Raw genomic sequence first — 19,769 nt, 5'->3', positions numbered from 1 at the left:
AAATAGTTCCATGCCATTTACTTAGGTTAACGAGGAACTCAGACAAGATTCCTGAAACGCATATCACGTTTTTCAGAGCCACAGGAATATAGTCATTCAAAGAAGAGAAACCCAATCTGTCCTTTTCCTGTTTCAGCATTTTGAAAGCACTTTACAATTAATTTTCCCATAATATTCTCCTACCCCACTCATAGGAACCAGAAAGATTCCCCTCTTACATAAATCCTCTGCAATGTAATTTAAATTTCATGGACATACTCTTGTTTTAAAATACAAATTAGGATTAAATTGTTTGTGGCAGAGTTAGAGACAAATATTTAGATGCTGAGTCATTTAGATGTCCCCAGTCCTTAGTACACACGGTTCACCATCCATCACCCTATTCACTTCATTGGCTCAAATAACCAGGTGTCTGTCTCCACTTAATACTGTGTTGGGAACAGAACCAACAAATGAAGGACATGCAATCCTTGCTGTCCAAAAGTCACCACATCATATATACTTTGTAATCAAATATACTTTCACTGAATTATGCTTTAATATGAAACTGGACTTAATTAAGAACCATTTCAGAAAATTAGTAAATTTTTGCATTTTTTGAAACCAAAAGTTTCAAAAATGACAGTCTGTTTTTTCTATGTGTTTTTTTAACTGTTAAATCAGGATGCGTTTGTTGAAAGGATCAAATGAGGTAAACTATCTAAAGTACTTGATAAAATAAATATTAATTTGTCACTTACATTCCTTTGCTTTTTATCTTCATTTTTACTTTCTATGTTGAGTCCGTGTTTTTAGTGTAAAGCACATACATCCTTTTCAGGAGTACGGAAGTAATCGGGTTCACTTGATACACAATAATAGAGTGGAATAGAGAGGTATTGACTAAATCAAAACTATTTCATGAATGAGAACCAAATACAAATTTTAAAGCCCTATAAACATGTAATTGTAAGTACAGCCTCTAATTCCCTGTTCATGTGATCCACTCTGAAACCTGGATTAGACGATAGCACTGGAGGTACACAAGAGAGGCTCTCTCCTGACAGGGCCTCCGTCTGTGATGTTTCACCACTGCGAACCCAGCCCAGCACCAAGACTTAGGGTGGGGCTTGAGCATGAGGGCCTCTCTCCCTCTCTATTTGCAGATTTTCATTTTTATTTATTTTGTTTTAAAAAGCTGAACATTAAAAAGAAGTACCCCAATTCCATCTGGCCCCAAATTATCAATTAACAATGACAACATGGTCACCAAACCTTTCAATCTTGGGCAGAAGAAATCAAAATAAAACTTGCCATTCAACACTCTTTTTACAAATACTTACTTCTATTCTGTGCAAAGCTCTGTTCTAGGTATTACAGATCCTGCAGCAAATTTTAAAAAAAACTTCTAAACTGTTGTCATAAAATTTGTATTCTAAAGGAAGATATTAAAAATAATAGTTTTTAAAAAATATACTGTATGCTAATTGGTGGTAAGTGCTTAGGAGACAAATCTAATTGTGAAGAGGGATAGAGTTTGCTAAAGGTTGGGATAGTGCAATTTTTCAATAGTGCAGTCAAGAAAGGTGATATGGAAGCACAGACTTGAAGGAGGAGGGAAGGTGAGCCTACTGGTAATCTACAGAGAGCAGGACCTGAGTGAGGCAGAAGCCCGGGACAGGAGCCTGCCTCATGTGTTCAAAGCCAAGAGGTCTTCAAGGCTAGAAAGGAGTGAACAAGGGAGTCACACATCACAAATGAAATCAGAGCAACAAGGGGGGACAGTGTAGGCCACTGTCAGCACTTACCCTTGTTCTAAGAGAGAGCAGAAGCCACCAGAGGGTATCAGGACAAGAGCGTGATCCAACTCAGAGGGTCTAACTTGCTTTACAAGAATCACTGCAGCTGGTATATTGAGAGAAAACATAGAAGGATAAGGATAGAAGCAGGGAGCTCAGCTAGGAGGCTGTTGTCATAATCCAGGCGAGAAGTTAGTGTCTGCTTGTCCTGGAAGAGCAGTGGGATGCGGAGAGAAGTGAGCGAAATCTGGGTGCACTGTGAAGGTGGACGTGTGAAACTGTCATAGTCTTAGGCAAGTGATATTCCTGAGGTGGGGTGTGTATACACACATACATATATAAAATACATATACTGTATATATGAAGTATCTGCCCTGGCTGCTGTGGCTCAGTAGATTGAGTGCTGGCCTGCGAACCAAAAGGTCACTGGTTTGATTCCCATTCTGGGCACATGCCTGTGTTGCAGGCCAGGTCCCCAATCGATCTTTCCATCCCTCCCTTTCTGCCCCCGCTTTCCCTCTCTCTAAAAATAAATAAACAACATCTTAAAAAGTAAAACACCTGCAAGGGAACATGAAGGAAAGCCTTGTAATACTGTGGATTAACTTGCTGTATTTCTCTCTACATAGGGGAAGTTTATATTCTATCAAGTAGTAAAAGTATGACCCAGACTCACAATGGAAAACTCTACAAAATTGTAGATCCCAAAAGGTGAGACTTTTTTAATATTCATTTAAGTCAAGAAATGTTATTCTCCACATTATTTCATGCATTCAAATTATTGATAGACAAATTGCAATTAACAATCAAGAAAGATGAATGCTTCTGCCCTGTCTGCATGCTACATACTGTCATGAGAGTACCCCCGAGCCCAGTCTATGAGGGTTAGACTGGACTATGCCGAAGCTTACGTGTCTAAGTGAAGTCACATATTCATGTCATTCTTGTTGTCATCAGGGAGCAGCATTATGTTTGTGGAATGAGTGTTCACTCAGTTAACTGCAGAGGAGGACCCAGATATGTGAAGTGGCTTCAGCTCTCCTAAGAGAAACAATAAACCTTCCTTGTCTTTTGAGAAAACTAGAAACATGCTGGCAGAAGCTACAGCTGCTTAGTATGATTTTTGTTAGGCAATCAGGATAAGTTATTTTGGCAGTTCAACATCTGAGCCTCATTTCAAAACTATCTGGAAGGTCACAGCTCACATGCAGGTTTCTGTGACGAAACAAATGGAAACTGAAAAAGTGTTTGTTATATACCTCAGCAAAAGGAAGACTTTAATGTTATAATCCTTTAAAGAGTATATTTATCCCTCCCTTGGCTTCTACACCTACGCATCACACACACACAATGTTCAAATTATCTTGAATCATAATTAGTCAGTTGTTAATTTCATGGATAAAACCGGACCATCAAAAGCCGCTAAAATTATGTACTGCCAAACAGATATTTGTCACAAGTTTAGGAACAACTATTATAGAGCTTAAGTGTCCTCACAAAGACGACTATTGTTGAACACGAGTAGTTGTCAGAATCCAGCTACACCATGCTGAGAATTTCAGATTAGTTCTATACTAACTTATCTTCATAAGCCTAATTGCAAATTTAAATTTCTGAACTTCAAGTCTTTCAGAAGAATAAATTCTAGCCATCTGGAAAGTTTATTAAGAGCAATAATTTAGCTCTGTTCTTAAATTATTTGCAAGTTGTAAATTGTGTATGTTCTGAAGAAGTCACCAGCTAACAAAACGGAGATTCTTGTCCTTTTACCATATCACAAAATGTTATCTCTTCTGAGTAAAATAGAGGTTGCCATTGTTGCTGCGGAACAAAAAGAAGACTGCTCAATTCTGAATAGTCTCTCCACAGCGTCACGGGCAGGCACCGATCACCCAGGGACAGCGTTCCTTCTCCAACGGCACACGTTTTCACTCACAGTAAGAAGAGTGCCGGTCTATGCCCTCCAAGGGCTCTTTTCCTCCTTGAGTGTGAGACCAATGTTCTCTTTGTGAAAAGCAAAGTGATGAATGAAAAAAATACCAGACACCTCTGTGATGGTTGACGTTGGCAATATGAAGAACAAAATTCAAACTAATGCTAATGCATAAAAATTTCAGCATTCTAATGATTCACGACGAGGCCTGTGGGGTTCGCTCCGATGGAATGCCATTAGTCTCAAAATAGCCATTGTTCTTCCATTACGTTTGTCAAAGCTGATTTGCTTTTGCAAGCTTCCTGGTAGTGGTATAATTAATTCTCCCTCCTCCTCACGAAACTCTCTCTCTCTCTCTTCATCTGGATTGTTTAGTCTGTTGGTGGTGCACTGAGGTGAATTTTACACCTTCAACCCATTATTAGGGTCTAATTACCAGGGTTGCCATCAGGGACCTTGGCTTTGTGATCTCAGGGCCTCCTCTAGTAGGGTGGTCTCAGAATGACATACCTGAAAGGCCGACTTCTCATTACGGTGCCTGTTTCTGGTGAGTCGTGTCATGTGTGGGCCAGGGTTAAGACGTGTGTTTGGTTTTCGGAAGGTGGGGGAGTAAGAGAGTCCCAAAGACACCGTCCTTGTATGCAGGCATAGGCATAAATTTCAAAATTAAACTGACTGTAAGAAAACAAATGTTTTCATAAACATTTGTTGGGAGCCTCATGTTGTTTTGATTTGGACGCCAACGTTTATTATTACAGTATTTCTGCCTAGATGAGTTGAATTGCTATGTAAGTACACACTGTAGTGTGTGCGAGCGGGATTATTTTGAAAACACAAGCTAATTACCAGCCTCACAGTGTTCAGGATGTCTGTGTGGAAGCAAAGTGTTTTTCTAAAACTTTTGAGGGAGAAATTAAAGAGAGAGCCTCATCAACTGAGAAAACAATACATAGACGTTTCTTGTTATATGAAAAATTTATCTCATATTAAAATTTTAGGTTAATTGTATTCTTGTGGAGGAGCCAGATTTGTTAGAACATTGTTTTCAGAATAACTTACAAACATCAATTGACTCCTGGCGCTGGAGGAAAAGAACAACAAATTATAGATTTTTTATATTCTATATTACATGTCATAGAAGTTACTTTCTTACCGTAGGATTTGTTGTTTCTAGTTTTCCCTACATACACATACCAGTCCCTCCCATTTAAGAAAGGTGAGGGAGTTTGTAAACCATATGCAATGTTCTTAAGTCACTTTGGCAAAAGCAGGCAAGGTTTTAGAGTTACCACCTAAGGCTATGAAGACAATGTGGTCTGAGGCTACATGTTACATAACCATTTACGTAAGTGTACACTCTTCTACAGTGGGCCTCCTTCTCAGAAAAGGATGGCCAGATAACCTCTTATAAAAATCAAATGCCATTATTTAAAGTGGAAAAAAAAAAAGAAAGAAAATCCAATGAGAATACAACCAGATTTCTCTAAGGCTTACCTAGGATTCTGGAGTTATTTAAGGAAAATGCAGAAAAGCAATAAAATCTGTCTTCAGGTTAGAACATTGAACAGTCCCCAGGGGAGTCTTCTGAGGTGGGGAGCAGTCACATCTCATGCCAAGTGAGGTTAGGACCGAGTCCATACCCATCACCTCGCTTGTTGGGCCAACGCACTGGGTCCCCCAAGCTCTCTGGTAGTGGGTTCTGCATGCCCAATCTGGGAGCTCTTTCCTCCAGCAGTTCCAGAAAACAAATTCCAATACAGTGAGCATGAGAACTGGGCAGCCATTTTAGTTTCCCTTGGTAGCATGGCCCGAGACTAGTCAAGAGGAGGAGTGAGTCTACCCTAGTAGGACTGGGAGTCAATTGGTCTCGTCTCTGAATCTTCTTCAGTGAGACTCTGCACTAAGTGATATTCCATGGTGTGTCCCTTTGCACACTGATAAGATACCAATGATCATTCTGCCCTGCCTCCTTTCTGCAGTGTGCAATGAAGATCTTTAAATAATATGTTTAAAACATATTAAATTCTTTAGTATGGTTGGTGTTCATTGAATGCAATGAAGAATTATTTTCAGGTGATCTCTCAACATTTAAGGTTGTATTAGTTCCAAAATTAGGGTAAAAGTATCCATGGAGCTACAAAGAGCTCTTCATACCTAGTTTTCAAATACCCAAGACATGCATTGGATGCCTGCTGCTTATGAAATTGTTTCAGGGTCAAATGACGCTCCTCGGGGGATAGAAACTAAAGAATTCTAATAGAGTTACAAATTTTCCGAGCTTTATTGTTAGAGAACACTTTTTTATTTTGCACTTTTGACAAAGATTCTTTCATTTTTGTTTCAGATGACCTTAAGCCAAATGACTTTCTTTTTTTTTTTTTTTTTTTTTTAATGTTTCCGAGAATATTTCTCCAGGAATTTGTACAACAAAATTGTTCTTAATCATATTGATTTAATTACTGTGTACGCAGTCATGCTGTGTTTTAACCTACTGCTTATCTGTTACCCAACCGAGCCTTACAGACCAGTCCCTTAAGAGGTCTATAAATTAACAATGCAAATTCCAGGCTTGAGAGGTCATTTTACAGACATGTGGTACCTCCAACTCCTGTGTGACCCATATCAAACACTGCTCCTCCTGCCTCCTCCCTGCAGCTCCCCTCCCAGGCCCCACTTGCTGCCCTTGGTTTATTTTCTTAAAATATCTTCATCCTACTCCTTATTATACTGGATGCTGAAGAGTGCTTTTTAAAAAAATAAAACAAAACAAAAAAAAAACACTCCGTAAGAGGAAATCAGTTGTTTATCCTTTGCATGTGTCTCAGGGAGCAGGCAGGCAGCTCTGCCATCCCAAAGAAAGTCACGCATAATAGAGAGAGGCTTTAGCCCAATGAGCCAGTCTTGTCCCAATTCATCAGTCAAAGTTTTATGCAAGTGGCCCCCCTAGGTTGATAAATCCCCACGGTGCCTGTTGACCCAGCTGCCAAGTCCTCTTGCTGCGGGCGGTGTTTTCACGGCCACCCTGACAGTAATACAAACTGTTTAGCAGCTCCATTGACCTCTTAGCTATTAACAGGGACACAGGCTCCACTAGGGACTAGTTTTCAAACATGACAGAATTTCTTAACACTAGAGGTCATGAACAAGCATATGCCCTATAAAAATCCATTCAGCATGGTGGATTTGAAGTCTAAAAGACAAGGAAGCATGTTCCACATTTTTGCTATTATTTTTTCAACATAGCCAGTAACTTAAAATGGATATATCTTCCAGGTTCTATTTATTCTTAATATCCCATAGTTGGTGTTGTGGTACCCAAAACCTTTTTAACTAACCAATCCTTTCTAGGCTGTAGTACATACAGCACCTGAAATTTTAAAGATATATTATAAAAAATGGGATGAGGGTGGAGTGAAAATTTCTAATGAATGGATGAGCATGCATATATAATATATAGCAGGGGCCTGAGTATAACTGGAATTTTATTCACACTTTACCAAGATTTGTATGTGTTTATGTATGAACCATGTTTATATAATCCATACAATCTTACGTGGAACCATCACCTATTTCAAAATAAATAGAAAATATTGTATAATATTGTAATTTATAGAAAAAAGATTGAAATGACCATGTTACTTTAAAATGGTTATATAATTCTTACATGTATGTTACTTCCTAGAGATGTGATATATGACCATATCATTGAAAGGAGTTTTCTGCTTTGCACTATATATCATAGTCTCTCTTAAACTATCAATTTTAAATGTTGGAATATCAGTACCTAGAGTAATTGTACAGATGCTATGAAAGCTTGATTGAATTACCACATATAAATGGCATTTGTTAGCAAGACATAAAATGGAAAATATGAATAATGAAGAATATATTCTTCAAAATGAGAATCATTTGATAGGAGTTGAAAACTCTGAAAACATTTCTTTGAATTCCCATGTTTCTCCCCTGCCTGGGGCTACAGCAGAAGATAATAGTATCAGACCTCTGACTATCTTATACTTCTCTTACCAGGCAGCATATCATCAGATATTGCAGTACTAAAGACAAAGGCAGATTTTATTTTGTGTAAAACAGCCACATAAGTTTGTAAAAAGATGTTTTCTAGAGGAAGGTGTCCTAAAGAAAAAACTGCATATTAGCATCATTTTTTTAACTAATTCATTTTAGTCGAGTTAAAAAAATCTATTGTTTAAATGACTTGCTTTTGTCAACATTGACAAATGAATCAAAAAGTGTAACATCAAAATTTGGGAAATTATCTTCATGTAGTTTATAGTCCAGAAAAAGTACTTGAGAAAGTTTCTACTTTCAATTTCAATTTCATATGCATTCAATTTAATTTAACAAAAATTCATTGGGTGCCTATATTGTACCTTCCTAGCTCCTATGAATCTAAGTGTATGAAGGACATAAAATACTGTGGTGGCTTAAATGTCATCTTTCTATAACATCCCTCAATCCCAAGCTAATTGCTCCCTCGCCTGTATTCCTGTGTCACTTCGTTCGCACCTGTATCATAGCAGATGTCACACTGAATTATACTTGTGTGTTTGCATGTCTGTCTTCCCCGTGGTGGCTCCATGAGGATCAGGGCTCTCTCTTGGTTGTGTCTTATCCCCATGAGGAGCTCAGTACCTGCCTGAGTAATGACTGGACTTGGAGAGGATTGAATACGTAGTTTTTGTCCTCAGAAAGCTTTCATTCCAATTGGGAAGGGAAAAGGGAGGGTAACCCATTCTTTAAGAGAAGTGCAGTCCTGTTAGAAACAGGCTGTTTTATGTAATTTTCAGGTGAAAGTATCCTCAATAGAATAACAGTTTAAAAGAGAAAGAGAAAATGTATTAGACATGCTAAGCAAGAAATGTTAGTTGTCAACTTCATAAAAGAAGAAAAAGATGATTTTCTTAGGTATTTAAATAAAAACTGTATGTGACAGCCACACCATCTTCTATAAGCGAACATAAACAAGCCCAAATATGAAATAACTTTATCCATAGGTAGATAAGCATTTACTAAATCTTAGGCAGGAAAATAAGTTAGAATGCCACCCATAATCTGTATTTCCATGTATATGAACATTGGGTGAAAAGCAGCCAAAGCATCTAATTGGAGGATTGGATGGAAACAGGGATCAGAGAGCCACCCTGCAGAGCTGCTCTTCAGCACTGGATGTCTGTTCTCAGGCCTCACTTCCTTTCCCCGGTGACTTCCCATGTGAATCAGCGCCCCCAAACTCTGCCTCCAACAGGCAACATCTTCTGGCTGTGGTCCTTTAATGGGAGCCACCTACATGCTTGATCTACATGGGGTCTTCTCTTTGGATTCATCTGCTCAGCCATAAACCATATAGTTGAGTACACGTGACCTATGTGCCTCCATATTTTGCATCCCATAGAACATGGAATATATTTTTGCCACACTCTTTCTGGGTCTCCTTTCTTGAATGAGTCAGAAAAAGGGCAAACGAATGAATAACAAGTGAAATTGGATAAACAGAATTTCAGTTACCAGTAAAGTTTGAACAACACCTATTTGCTGAATGACACTTGGTAAATGATCACAGCCTGTGACCCAAGAACTTCATGGCTACTGACAAGTGTCTCCTTGGATGGTCAAAAACACCACCACCATCTCACCCAGTGAGAATTTCAGATGAGAGAGAAAGAGAGCAGACTTGGGCTGGGCAAGAACAATGAGAAGAAGGCGAGGCCAAGCCCCCACTCCGCTTGGCACAAGCATTGACCATCCTCTCCACCCTACCCCGCCCTGCCCTTACTCCCAAAAAGACTCCCTTGGGGAATGATGGGAAATTGTCGTCAGTGTTTTCTTGGTAAAAATACGCTCAGCCATGGTATGCCTTAGGGACCTTTCTAGAAATGGACCATTTCTAGATTAAAATAAGAGGTTGAATAGAATGTATGGGGGTTTTCTGAAATGTCACATTAGTTGTAAAACATAGTGCTTTCAACTTAGACTGGGACTTTTATGGGAGAGAGAAGCCAAAGAAGTCACTATATATTTTTAATATGGTTTTGAGTCATGATAGAAACAGCCGGAAGTCAGCCCCCAAATTATTATTGCCGTTCTCAGTGCCCCGTAGGAGCGTAGCTCTGGAAGACTGAGTCTGAAGGGCCTAATCATGCTCTTCTCTCAGAAAGCTACATTGGTTACCTCTTATGGTGGTTCTTACCCATAATCCTCACCTTCTTTGATATGGTACTTCAGGAATCCAGCTGCTCTGGCCATTCTAATGACGGCTGTTGGACTGGTGAGGATGTGTTTGTTTACATTCCTTGCCCACCACACTGCGGCACAGGTAACAGGCTGATGAGAAGTGTACCAACGCACATTTTCTCCCAAAGGTTATTACATAGTGAGTAGTTTTCATTGTGCCTGTGGTTTCAGCCCAACCCAGCATGAAAGGCAGCCTGTTCTTTCAAAAACGGCAAGAACCATAAAAATCTGAAGGCATCTTGATCTCTCTCTAAGTGATGGCAGTTAGAGAGCAATTAAAAGAAAATCTATGACTTTCACTTGGCAGATAAGATGTTTCTCTTTGCTACCAATAGCGTTCTTTTTCTTCATAGCAGGACAAAATTTTAAAATTTTAAATGTATATATACACACTCACCTACACATGCATCATTGTTTGCATAAGAAGTTGAAATCTTGGGTCAATAGAACACACACTCACACATGCAGTGTGATAGCCCTTCGCAAAACTCAGTCTAAAGAATAGTTATCTGAAAACAAATGCAAAACTGAAACAAAAATGGATTCCCAAGCCTTTTAGGCTACAAGTGTTCATTCTGATGAATACCCTCAGCCATGTGATACTGCCAAATATGTCACTAACAAGTGAAACCTATCTCAGATACTATTCCTAAAAATTTGTGTAGATGTGAGGGAAAAGTTTTAAAAATATCTATACATCTTTATTTTTAAAACTGTAATTGCTAGAAATTCTTAGCCAGTAAATGTAAACTATCAATGCAACTACATTTTTAATCAGTGAATTTTGATCACGCATAAAGTTTTTTAAGATGTCTGTCATGTTCTGTCTACTTTAAAATGGCTAGTTTATTTTCTATTCTTAGAAAGTTGTGAAAGAAAGAAAGAAAGAAAGATGGAAGGAAGGAAAGAAGGAAGGAAGGAAAGGAAGGAAGGAAGGAAGGAAGGAAGGAAGGAAGGAAGGAAGGAAGGAGCTAATCTTTTTGAGTCACTTAAAAGAAAGGTCTGCTTAGAAAGCAAGAGATATGCTTTGTCAGTTCTAAAACACTAGGTCAACTTTTAACCAAAGGCCCTCTCGCTCGCTGTCTCCTGCTGCAGACCTCTGGTGCCCGAAGCGTGCAGAGCGGCTGTGCAGCCCGCCCAGACGCTGGCCTCCGAGTGCTCCCGGCTCTGTCGCAACGGCTACTGTACCCCCACGGGGACCTGCTGCTGCAGCCCAGGATGGGAAGGGGACTTCTGCAGGATCGGTTAGTATTTCCATTGTCCCCAGGAAAGGCTGGGCATGGGATGGCCCTTAGGAACTCAAGAACTTAACACCAAGTTATTTCTTCTAGAATTATTGAGTATTCAACATTCAATCATTCCCTATAATATCAATGCTCGGTCTGCTCCTGAAGTAGCAAATGAAATCTTTCCTATTTTCTTAACGGAAAAGATTCACATACATAAATTAGTCATAAACATAAAAGACTTTTAAATAATTGCATCCTTTCAAAAGGTAAAGATTAAAAACAGATCGTCTCTCTAGGCTCTCAGTCCTGAGTCCGAGATCTCCCACCGGCCAAGGGCACTCCCCAAGTGTCTGTGTCCTTCAGACACCCCACAAATGCCTCTCTAACTTCACTGCCTGCTTTCGGGCCACAGTGCACTAAAACCAGGGCTCTTTGGTGGGTGCTATTAAATAAAAAGGGGAAACGCAGTTACCTAGAGGCATAGATGAGATTTTTAAATCCCTTTTGCCACTCCCGCGTGAATCGTCAACCAGACATGCAGATGCTCAGAGAGCAAAGGAGAGTCACTGCAGGACCCCTCTCTTCCAGGATTAACTGGGGTTTTCCTCATTGACATGCAATGATGTTCAAATTCTACTCGGTGTGAAATTTTTTTAAACATCTACATACATTTAGACACTTAGAGTTGAAGATGTGTATATTGAAAATTCGTTTTCTGGAGTATTTTTTTCCCTTTCTTTTCATTGTATCTCTATCAGGTGATGGATGTGAACTAAACCTATTGCAGTAATCAGTTCTGGTAAAGCAAAGCGCCATGGTGTAAACTTTAAACTCGTACAGTGATGTATGTCAATTCTCAAATAAAACTGGAAAAAAGGTTGCCACAGGAATTAAAAAATGCATTGAAACAACCAGCATATACATATTACTTACTAAAAATTTTGATCTCTGCTATTTCAAATATTAAGGTGTCTTGCCAATGAAAATTAAAAGCCCCATTCTTAATTCATAAATATTCTCTTTTTTAATCCTAAACATGTATGTTTCAGAAAAATTACAACCTTAACTTGTCTACTTTATATATGGTATGACAAAAATTAGCCAACATTTAAAGCAACATATACAATCTGCACTTTAAGCTTAAATTGCTTCAGCATTAATAACATTACATGATTGAGCAATACTATGGTTACATACCCAGCAAAGAGCTATTGTGATTAAAACCCGAGAGAAATTAAGTAATTACATTACTTAAAACAAATGCTCACATTTTATTGACCCAGTCTGTCTCCCTTTTCCTTAGTTCAGAAAAAAACGAGAATCAGTGTCTAAATGCATTAATATTCTAAATTCTGATAATATCTCTTCCCTCTGCTTCTTTTACAAAGTGTCCACCCTGCTTTTTCCTTACTTTGCATTTTGCCTAACTTCTCAAATTACTAGATAACAAATATGTATTGAGTGCTTTCTAGCAACAGTATGTGTAAACTGAAGGTAAACAAATTATTTTGCCTATGGCTTGCATTATATATGCATCATAATAGATATTAACAATAATAATAAGTGATATAAATGAACACAGATATTCTGAGTTAACATAAAATTCTATTTCAATAGAGTACTTTAATCTTTCCATGAAATCAATTTAAATAATTTGAATATGTAAGATAAACCACGAACCATTTGATAAAAGTAAATCATTCATGATATTTGTGACCCAAGCAAGAATTTTATTCCTATACTCACATAGTTGACTCATCTCCCACAAATTTAAAAGGGAAAATAATCTATTTCCTTTTTGTTCTTCCCTTGGATTTTGATTAATGCACTTGCAAAGATTAAAATGACCCTGTCCACTGAACGTATAAGGAAATGTATTCAAGGAATTTGATTCTGTCTACAGGGCTACACGCCCAGATCTATCCTATCAGGCAGTTAAGTTATAGACCCAGTTTTCTCTCTCCATCCCATTTTGGCAGTAAATCTTTGCACGCCCACCAGTATTGTAGTGGTAAAGTCCTTCTCTGAGAAGAATCTGTGCTGCAGAGTAGCCCTGGCACGGACTGTGAAGAACATCCTTTGCTGCCCACCTGCACTGAACCAGGAAGGACCTTCCAAGTGGACGGAGGCGAAGCAGGGGCTGGGGCCCCTGGGAGCAAGGAGGAGGGGTCCTGGGGGGGTCCAAATGGCAGGCACACCACCCAGCCAGAGTCGAGAACGAACCGTCCCTTTCTGTTGCTTTGGGATGCTCAAGCCACAGGGCCACCCTCCTGGGCCAGGCCCTGTTCGCCTCGAGGCCCAACCCTGGAGGTGCGGGCGCAGAGCTTTACTGGGAGGCCCTGCGCTGGAAATGCCCCAGTGGGGCCGAGACTTGAAAGAACTGAAATCCTCGTTTTAAAGAGTCAGTTATGAAAGGGATTGAAATTGCTTCCCATGATCCTATGCTCTGGAAATGTCTCCCATCCTCTGCTGAGGTCCGGCCCCCCATGAACTGGGTCCGAGAGCATTCTTCCCTTCTTGTCTTTAGGGTCTTTTGGATAATTTTGCAACTGGCTCCTGCCTTCTTTCCCTCCTTTCCCTTATTCATCAAATATTTGTGTCATTTCTGACATACACAATGTGAGTGTGATTTTATTGCTTTTTTTTCCCCCTTCCAGCAAAGTGCGAGCCAGCATGTCGTCATGGAGGTGTCTGTGTCAGACCCAACAAGTGCCTCTGTAAAAAAGGGTATCTTGGTCCTCAGTGTGAACAAGTGGACAGAAACATCCGCAGAGTGACCAGGGCAGGTATTCTTGATCAGATCATTGACATGACATCTTATTTGCTGGATCTAACAAGTTACATTGTATAGTTTCTGGGACTGTTTGAATATTCCTTTCCAATGGGCATTTATTTTTTATCCTGTCATTAAAAAGAAAGACTGTTATCCTGCTACACACTCCTGTGATTTCATTTTCTTTTATTAATTTAAAAATAGTTTCCAGAAATGTGCAGATTCCGTGTGTGTATGTTGGCACATTTGTTCACATGCGCACGTACACACACCCACTCACAACCCCTGTACGTGTGGTTGCATAACAGATGGGTTTTAAAAGTATATATTTCCTTGTGTGGAGCAATTTACACAGAAATTCCATTGTAAATTGATAACGGAATTTTTATATCACCAGAAGAGATTATTTGACTTCCCAGGAATTTTCTGTCTGTAATAACTAAAGTCAACTTTAATGGAGTTTTGAAACATTACTGTGCAATCTGATGGATCTAATAAAAAAGGCAATATTTTTATATTAAAGGACTATAATGTGAGAATGTTTCAGAACTCCCTGATGAATTTCTATATGGGCAACTTGATATAAAACTGTAATCTTCATTTTTATCATTGTATCCAATTACAGAATGTTATGCACTTACCTTTTTATTGGCAGAGAAATCTGGTTACTCTAGCTTAATATCAAGATTGTTTTCAAGTGTTTTATAATTAAATCATAACAGCATATTCTAAAACCAATCTTCCTAAAGGGTCTGCTTTTATTGTATATTTTATTTAACAATAGGCACTGGGTTTGTATGACATATTTATATTTTTTATTTTATTTTTATAATATAGACATCACCTAGATGAAACACCTTTACCCTGTCCTGTAAAATACTAAAGTTACATTTTTCACCAACTTAATTGGAAAGAAGGGGAGTGAGAAAGCAAACAGTCTTAAATGTGCTGTGGATCTAATCTAGCAATGTATCCTTGTGCCAACATGTAATCCTTAACGGCGGATGAAAAAGCAAGAGAACAGCCAATCCTTATAAAATTCCAGCATTAAACCTTGGTCACGTGCTTTTCCCAGTAGCAGAACCATCAGTGTCTGTGACTAGAACCTTTCCGATGGCCCACTCAGTCGAGCCCCACTGGACAAGAGCTCACTCGTTTTTAGCGTATCTTGGCTATGTAAGTGGTCCCTTGTACAAATTTTTAATATGATAATTCTTGCCAAATATGACTTTTCATGTATGTGTTCCTTCAGAACTCACTGAAAATCCTCCATGGTGAATGTATGAATAAATTTCTGTAAGTGTTCTGTTCAGGTTTTGAAAGAAATGCTATGTTCTAACTTACAACTGCAGAAAGTCTGATAGACATTTTTCTTAACGGTTCTCAAGGCCAGCTCTCTGTGTCTGGATTACAACAAAATTATGAGACCTCTTTGCACTGCTGAAAAAAACATCTATCGTGACACACGCACCCCCTCTATAGGTTGCCCTTCAGTAAATAGCTTTTCCTCCAGAATCTAAGTCAGAGAGCAGCACAGACCAAGCAGCACAGACTGGCTTTCCAAACCTGCTCCTCACTTTCAGGAAGAGGAACCTCAATTAAAAAGGACAAAATCTTGTAACCAGTATTTCTCTATTGTTTTAAAGCAGGAGAGTTGCAATTAAAGCACAGGGAGCGTTTATACAGAAGCCACAATGTGGAAAGATTGGTTAAGTACACTGTTCTTGTCTTCCATATATGATTACTTAAGTTTCAAGTGACCTCATGCCAAATGGAAATGGGTTGAGAAATCTTGGTTCAGTGCTTAGTGAACAATAGCCTGCATTAAAAAGTGCATGCATAATTTTGCACAATTTAGATTCAATTGACAGTCTATTCAAAGAAGTCTCAGGATTAAATGAGCATGGAGACCAAATTGCCCTCTTACCCCAGAAAAGGGGTGGTCCCTGCTAGTCACGCTAACACTTCATTGGACCAACAGTGTGACAAATCTTGCAATGAACCCTGCAGTAGCCTTCATCTGTAGGTTAATAGCAGTCTTTTGTCTCCACTGCTTTCTCTTCATAGCCCTTTTACTGAATTCCATCACAGAAAGTTTTACAATTAAAAAAAAAAAATGTCCTGACAACCATTTTTGTAAACGGACCTTACCATCTAATCATCCCTTATTCAACGTGGTGACATTACCAAAATGTGAACTTCTTGTGAGGGAGCCAGCTGTCTAAATCTGTCAAATTGTGCAGTTTTATTACACAGTCTCCCAGTGATAGTTTCACTGAAAACAACAAGGATACTGGTATATATTCAGCAAAATCTCAAAAGCCAGCATTTCTTCTTACATTCCTAATCTTTCCATCTCTTCCAAAATAATCTCTCCAAAAAACAAGGTGTTATATTGCCATTAGTTCTCCCATTTAAAAATATCTATATGAAATTGACCAGACCCACATTTTTTCTACAGGCCTCTTCCAAGCAAAAGAGTTTCAGATGACTTAGGAAAACACATGTACCCCAGGCGTCATTGCCTTTTCTATTGGGAGTCATTGGAACGAAAGATCAAAATCTTCCAAAGACAAGATAGCAAGACCCGTGGATATTATACCCAAGCAAAGAAAAGAAAGTCATTTCTTTCTGTTCTCAGGAGAGACATAAATAGCAATGGTTAACTGATAGCTACATGTTTTAAACTCAGTGGCCCCTTCAAAAATCTTTGGAATTTTTCAAGTAGATTTTTAAAATATGTCACTGGAGAATCGTCTTCAGTGATTCATAATGAGGGACAGAGAGGAACTGGTTAAAAAGTGTGAGCGCAGGAACAGTTACCTGTCCATCGCACAGAGGCAGCACCTGCACCAACTGGGTTCAGAAAGCACACAGTCCACATGGAAGAACAATGTCCTCGGTGCGAACACAGATGTGGGAAATAAAACAGCGAAATAGGAAAATGCATATTGTTACACCTTTGCCCATTCTAGAACTTAATATTTGGGTGTCAGTTTAATATGAAATGCTGTTATGACAGGTTTTAAAGACTTGGAAAAAAAACTGTCTACCGCTGCTTCTACCACACTTTTGCCCTAGTTAAGAGAACCTTGATTTCTTGCCAGTTATATATGGTAATGAGAAAAAAATAGAACTGACACATTACTAAAGTGAAAAGAAGGGATGACTTCAGAAATGTGAGTGATGATAAAAAAGAATTTTTATCCATACCTTTTCTTCTTGGAATTTTGTTTTAATGAGGCTATTATAAAATATGTATTTTATTTTATCCCAAAAAGTGCTCAGATGTTTTCTCAGATTAATGGACTATCTCCTAAAGAACAAAGAAACCTACCCTTACAGTATATACACACAACCTAAATAGAAAAGTTTTTCACTTGTATGCTTCAGAACAGGCACTTCTTCTGTATTTATTTCTTTGGAAATAATCAGATAATAATGTACTTACAATTTTAATGTATTTCTTTTTAATATTGTTTTTATCTCTGAATCATATACAACAAAGCCTACTAGGTATTAAGACATGCGGTTAGATGCTATATCTAGGATCTTTTAAAGTACACATTAATTTAAACTTTTATTAGTCTAACTTTCTTAATTTTAAAAGATAAAAGAGAAACTAAGTCCAAATTTTTAAGAGACAAAAAGAAGGTAGAGCACAGGCAGTTGTAGTTGGCTGATCAATAAAGTTTCTGAGTATCTCTCTATAGAATGTTACCTATGAGACCTATTTCTCTCTCTCTCTCTTCCCCGCCCCCCTCCACCATCCACCCCAATAGAGCCTTCTTCCTTTCACCCTTTGCCTTCTCTGTTTCTGTTGGGGTTTTTTTTAACCAAACAAATATGTCCTCAATACACCCATAATGAAGATATCCTGGGGTAGGCTGTTATTGATTTTGCTGGTTATGATCTTTTCTTTATTTTCCTAGTAAATACCCTCTCCTGGTCTCATATTTGCTCAAACTCTATATCATGAAGAACAGTAGATAAATACAAACATACCAGACTGATCTATTACAATCACTGAAAGACATGACCAAAAGCAGAAATGACTAACAGCCCAGATGCTCCAGTTCAGTTGGCGTTCCTTCACAGACACAGAAAAGACATGAAAATATCCCCAGTAGGGAGCTTCAGCCAACAGTAGGAAAAGTTAGGAGCTATTTCCTATTCAAGCAACAACCATTAACATCTATGCAGCATACTCTGAAGAAGGTTATTTCAAATCTATGAGGCAAAAATAAGAAATAGTTCCTCAATGGAGACTTTAGATATTCTTTTCCCACCTCAGATTAGACTTGAATTTGCAAAGAACTCAGACAAACTTCCCATGCCCAGAAAATGTACATATTTCTGTAACACCCCCAGGAAGATAGTGGCACTATTATTGTGAATGCTGGCAACACCTGCAGACAATTCTTCTTTAGAATATCCAAAAGAAATATACGTTTGTTTTCTTACCTTCTTTCTCTTCACCACACCAACATAAACTAGCCATACCGCCAATACTTCATATAATGTCAAAGAAGGTGAGAAACCTAAAAGCAGAAGCATTCTGATATTAAATATATTAAAAACATGACCCTAGAAACTGTCAAACACTAGCCCCAGCCAACCTCAACACTTCGTTTCCTTAAATATCTCCTCATAAGTTTTGAAAACTGCCTTAAAACAAGTGTTTACACTTGTTTTAGGAGAGGAAGATATATTCCTGAGACTGTAAGGGAGTGCTGTGTGCTGCCATGAGAGACTTTTTCGTTTATAAGATTAGCATGTTTCTGAAATTCTTCTTTAAATACAAACGCAAGCTAGATACACCATTTACCTTGTTTTCTTTTATATAGGTCATATATAAATTGGTTGGGAAAAAAGACTAATGGATCTTTTGTATCAACACAAAACTAGGCTTAAAACCTTTACTGCTGTTTTTAGTCAGACTACATAGTGGCTTACCAAAAAAAAAAAAAGTATGAAAAATATGAATTCTAAGGTGCCCTCTCACGTACATCACAATGTCAGACATCACGTTTCAGTCAGGATGTGTTGGCATATGTGGTGGATATATTACTTAAAATCAAACCATACATACACATATAGAAGCAAGTTAACTTAAAAGTTTGGTGACTTATTGCAATTGACTATAATCTTTGAAGTTAAAAAGACATTTTAGCACATAGGATAGAAAGAACAGAGCATTAACAGTGATGGAAAATTCGTAATGGCTGAATGAATATACAATAAACTTTGTTTTCACAGTTAGAAACTAATTCTTGTACATTTCTTTTTGAACTAAAAACTAGCTAGCCAATACTTTCCATTCACATGAACAATATATAATCAGGTTTGATATAGTTTATGCCCCAAAATATATTTTGGATATTTCTTTACATCATGTTCTTAAAATCTGAGACATAACTTTCCTAGAATAAAGTAAGAGTTCATGTATAGTAGAGCCTAATACTATTTAATGCATTAACACATTCTATTCATATTACTATTATTGAGAAATCGAGTTGGTAACTTTATCAGATATCACATATACTGATAGGACATTTTTGGACATGCATTTCACCAAGAATTATGTAGTAACAAGGTAAATGACACAGAGGTATTATGGAATTTTTGGAGCTTGATTCCCTAGGATATGTGAAAATAAGCTATTTATTTAAAAGAAACCCATCTAATTAAGGTGAAAAAGTTACTGAATTATTATCTTTAATAAGCATAAGAGAAATCTAAAAAGAAAATCCCTTGTCTTTCTGGGCTTTATCTGTGATTAACTTTGTGCAGTTTTAAAGAAT

General features: G+C 38.1%; 1 protein-coding gene across 2 annotated transcripts in view; it reads left to right on the top strand.

Moving 5' to 3' along the window:
• Positions 1-14,780, top strand: part of HHIP (hedgehog interacting protein) — a 78,939-nt gene extending 64,159 nt beyond the window's left edge. Inside the window, exons 11-13 of one of the 2 annotated variants that reach the window (XM_054562822.1) lie at positions 2,408-2,489; positions 11,059-11,207; positions 13,850-14,780. In XM_054562822.1, coding sequence (XP_054418797.1) covers positions 2,408-2,489; positions 11,059-11,207; positions 13,850-14,043 — 425 coding nt within the window. In that variant the 3' untranslated portion in view covers positions 14,044-14,780. Of the gene's footprint in view, positions 1-2,407; positions 2,490-11,058; positions 11,208-11,950; positions 12,074-13,849 lie in introns of those variants that run through there. The other variant, XM_054562823.1, reaches the window with a different exon arrangement.
• Positions 14,781-19,769: the final 4,989 nt, after the last annotated feature.

This window comes from Pteronotus mesoamericanus, unplaced genomic scaffold (genome assembly GCF_021234165.1).
Source record: "Pteronotus mesoamericanus isolate MK-2021 breed Mesoamerican mustached bat unplaced genomic scaffold, CSHL_Meso_final contig_163, whole genome shotgun sequence".
Taxonomy (NCBI): Eukaryota; Metazoa; Chordata; class Mammalia; order Chiroptera; family Mormoopidae; genus Pteronotus; species Pteronotus mesoamericanus.
The sequence above is the reverse complement of the archived record's forward strand: the minus strand, read 5'-3'. Positions and strand labels throughout refer to the sequence as shown.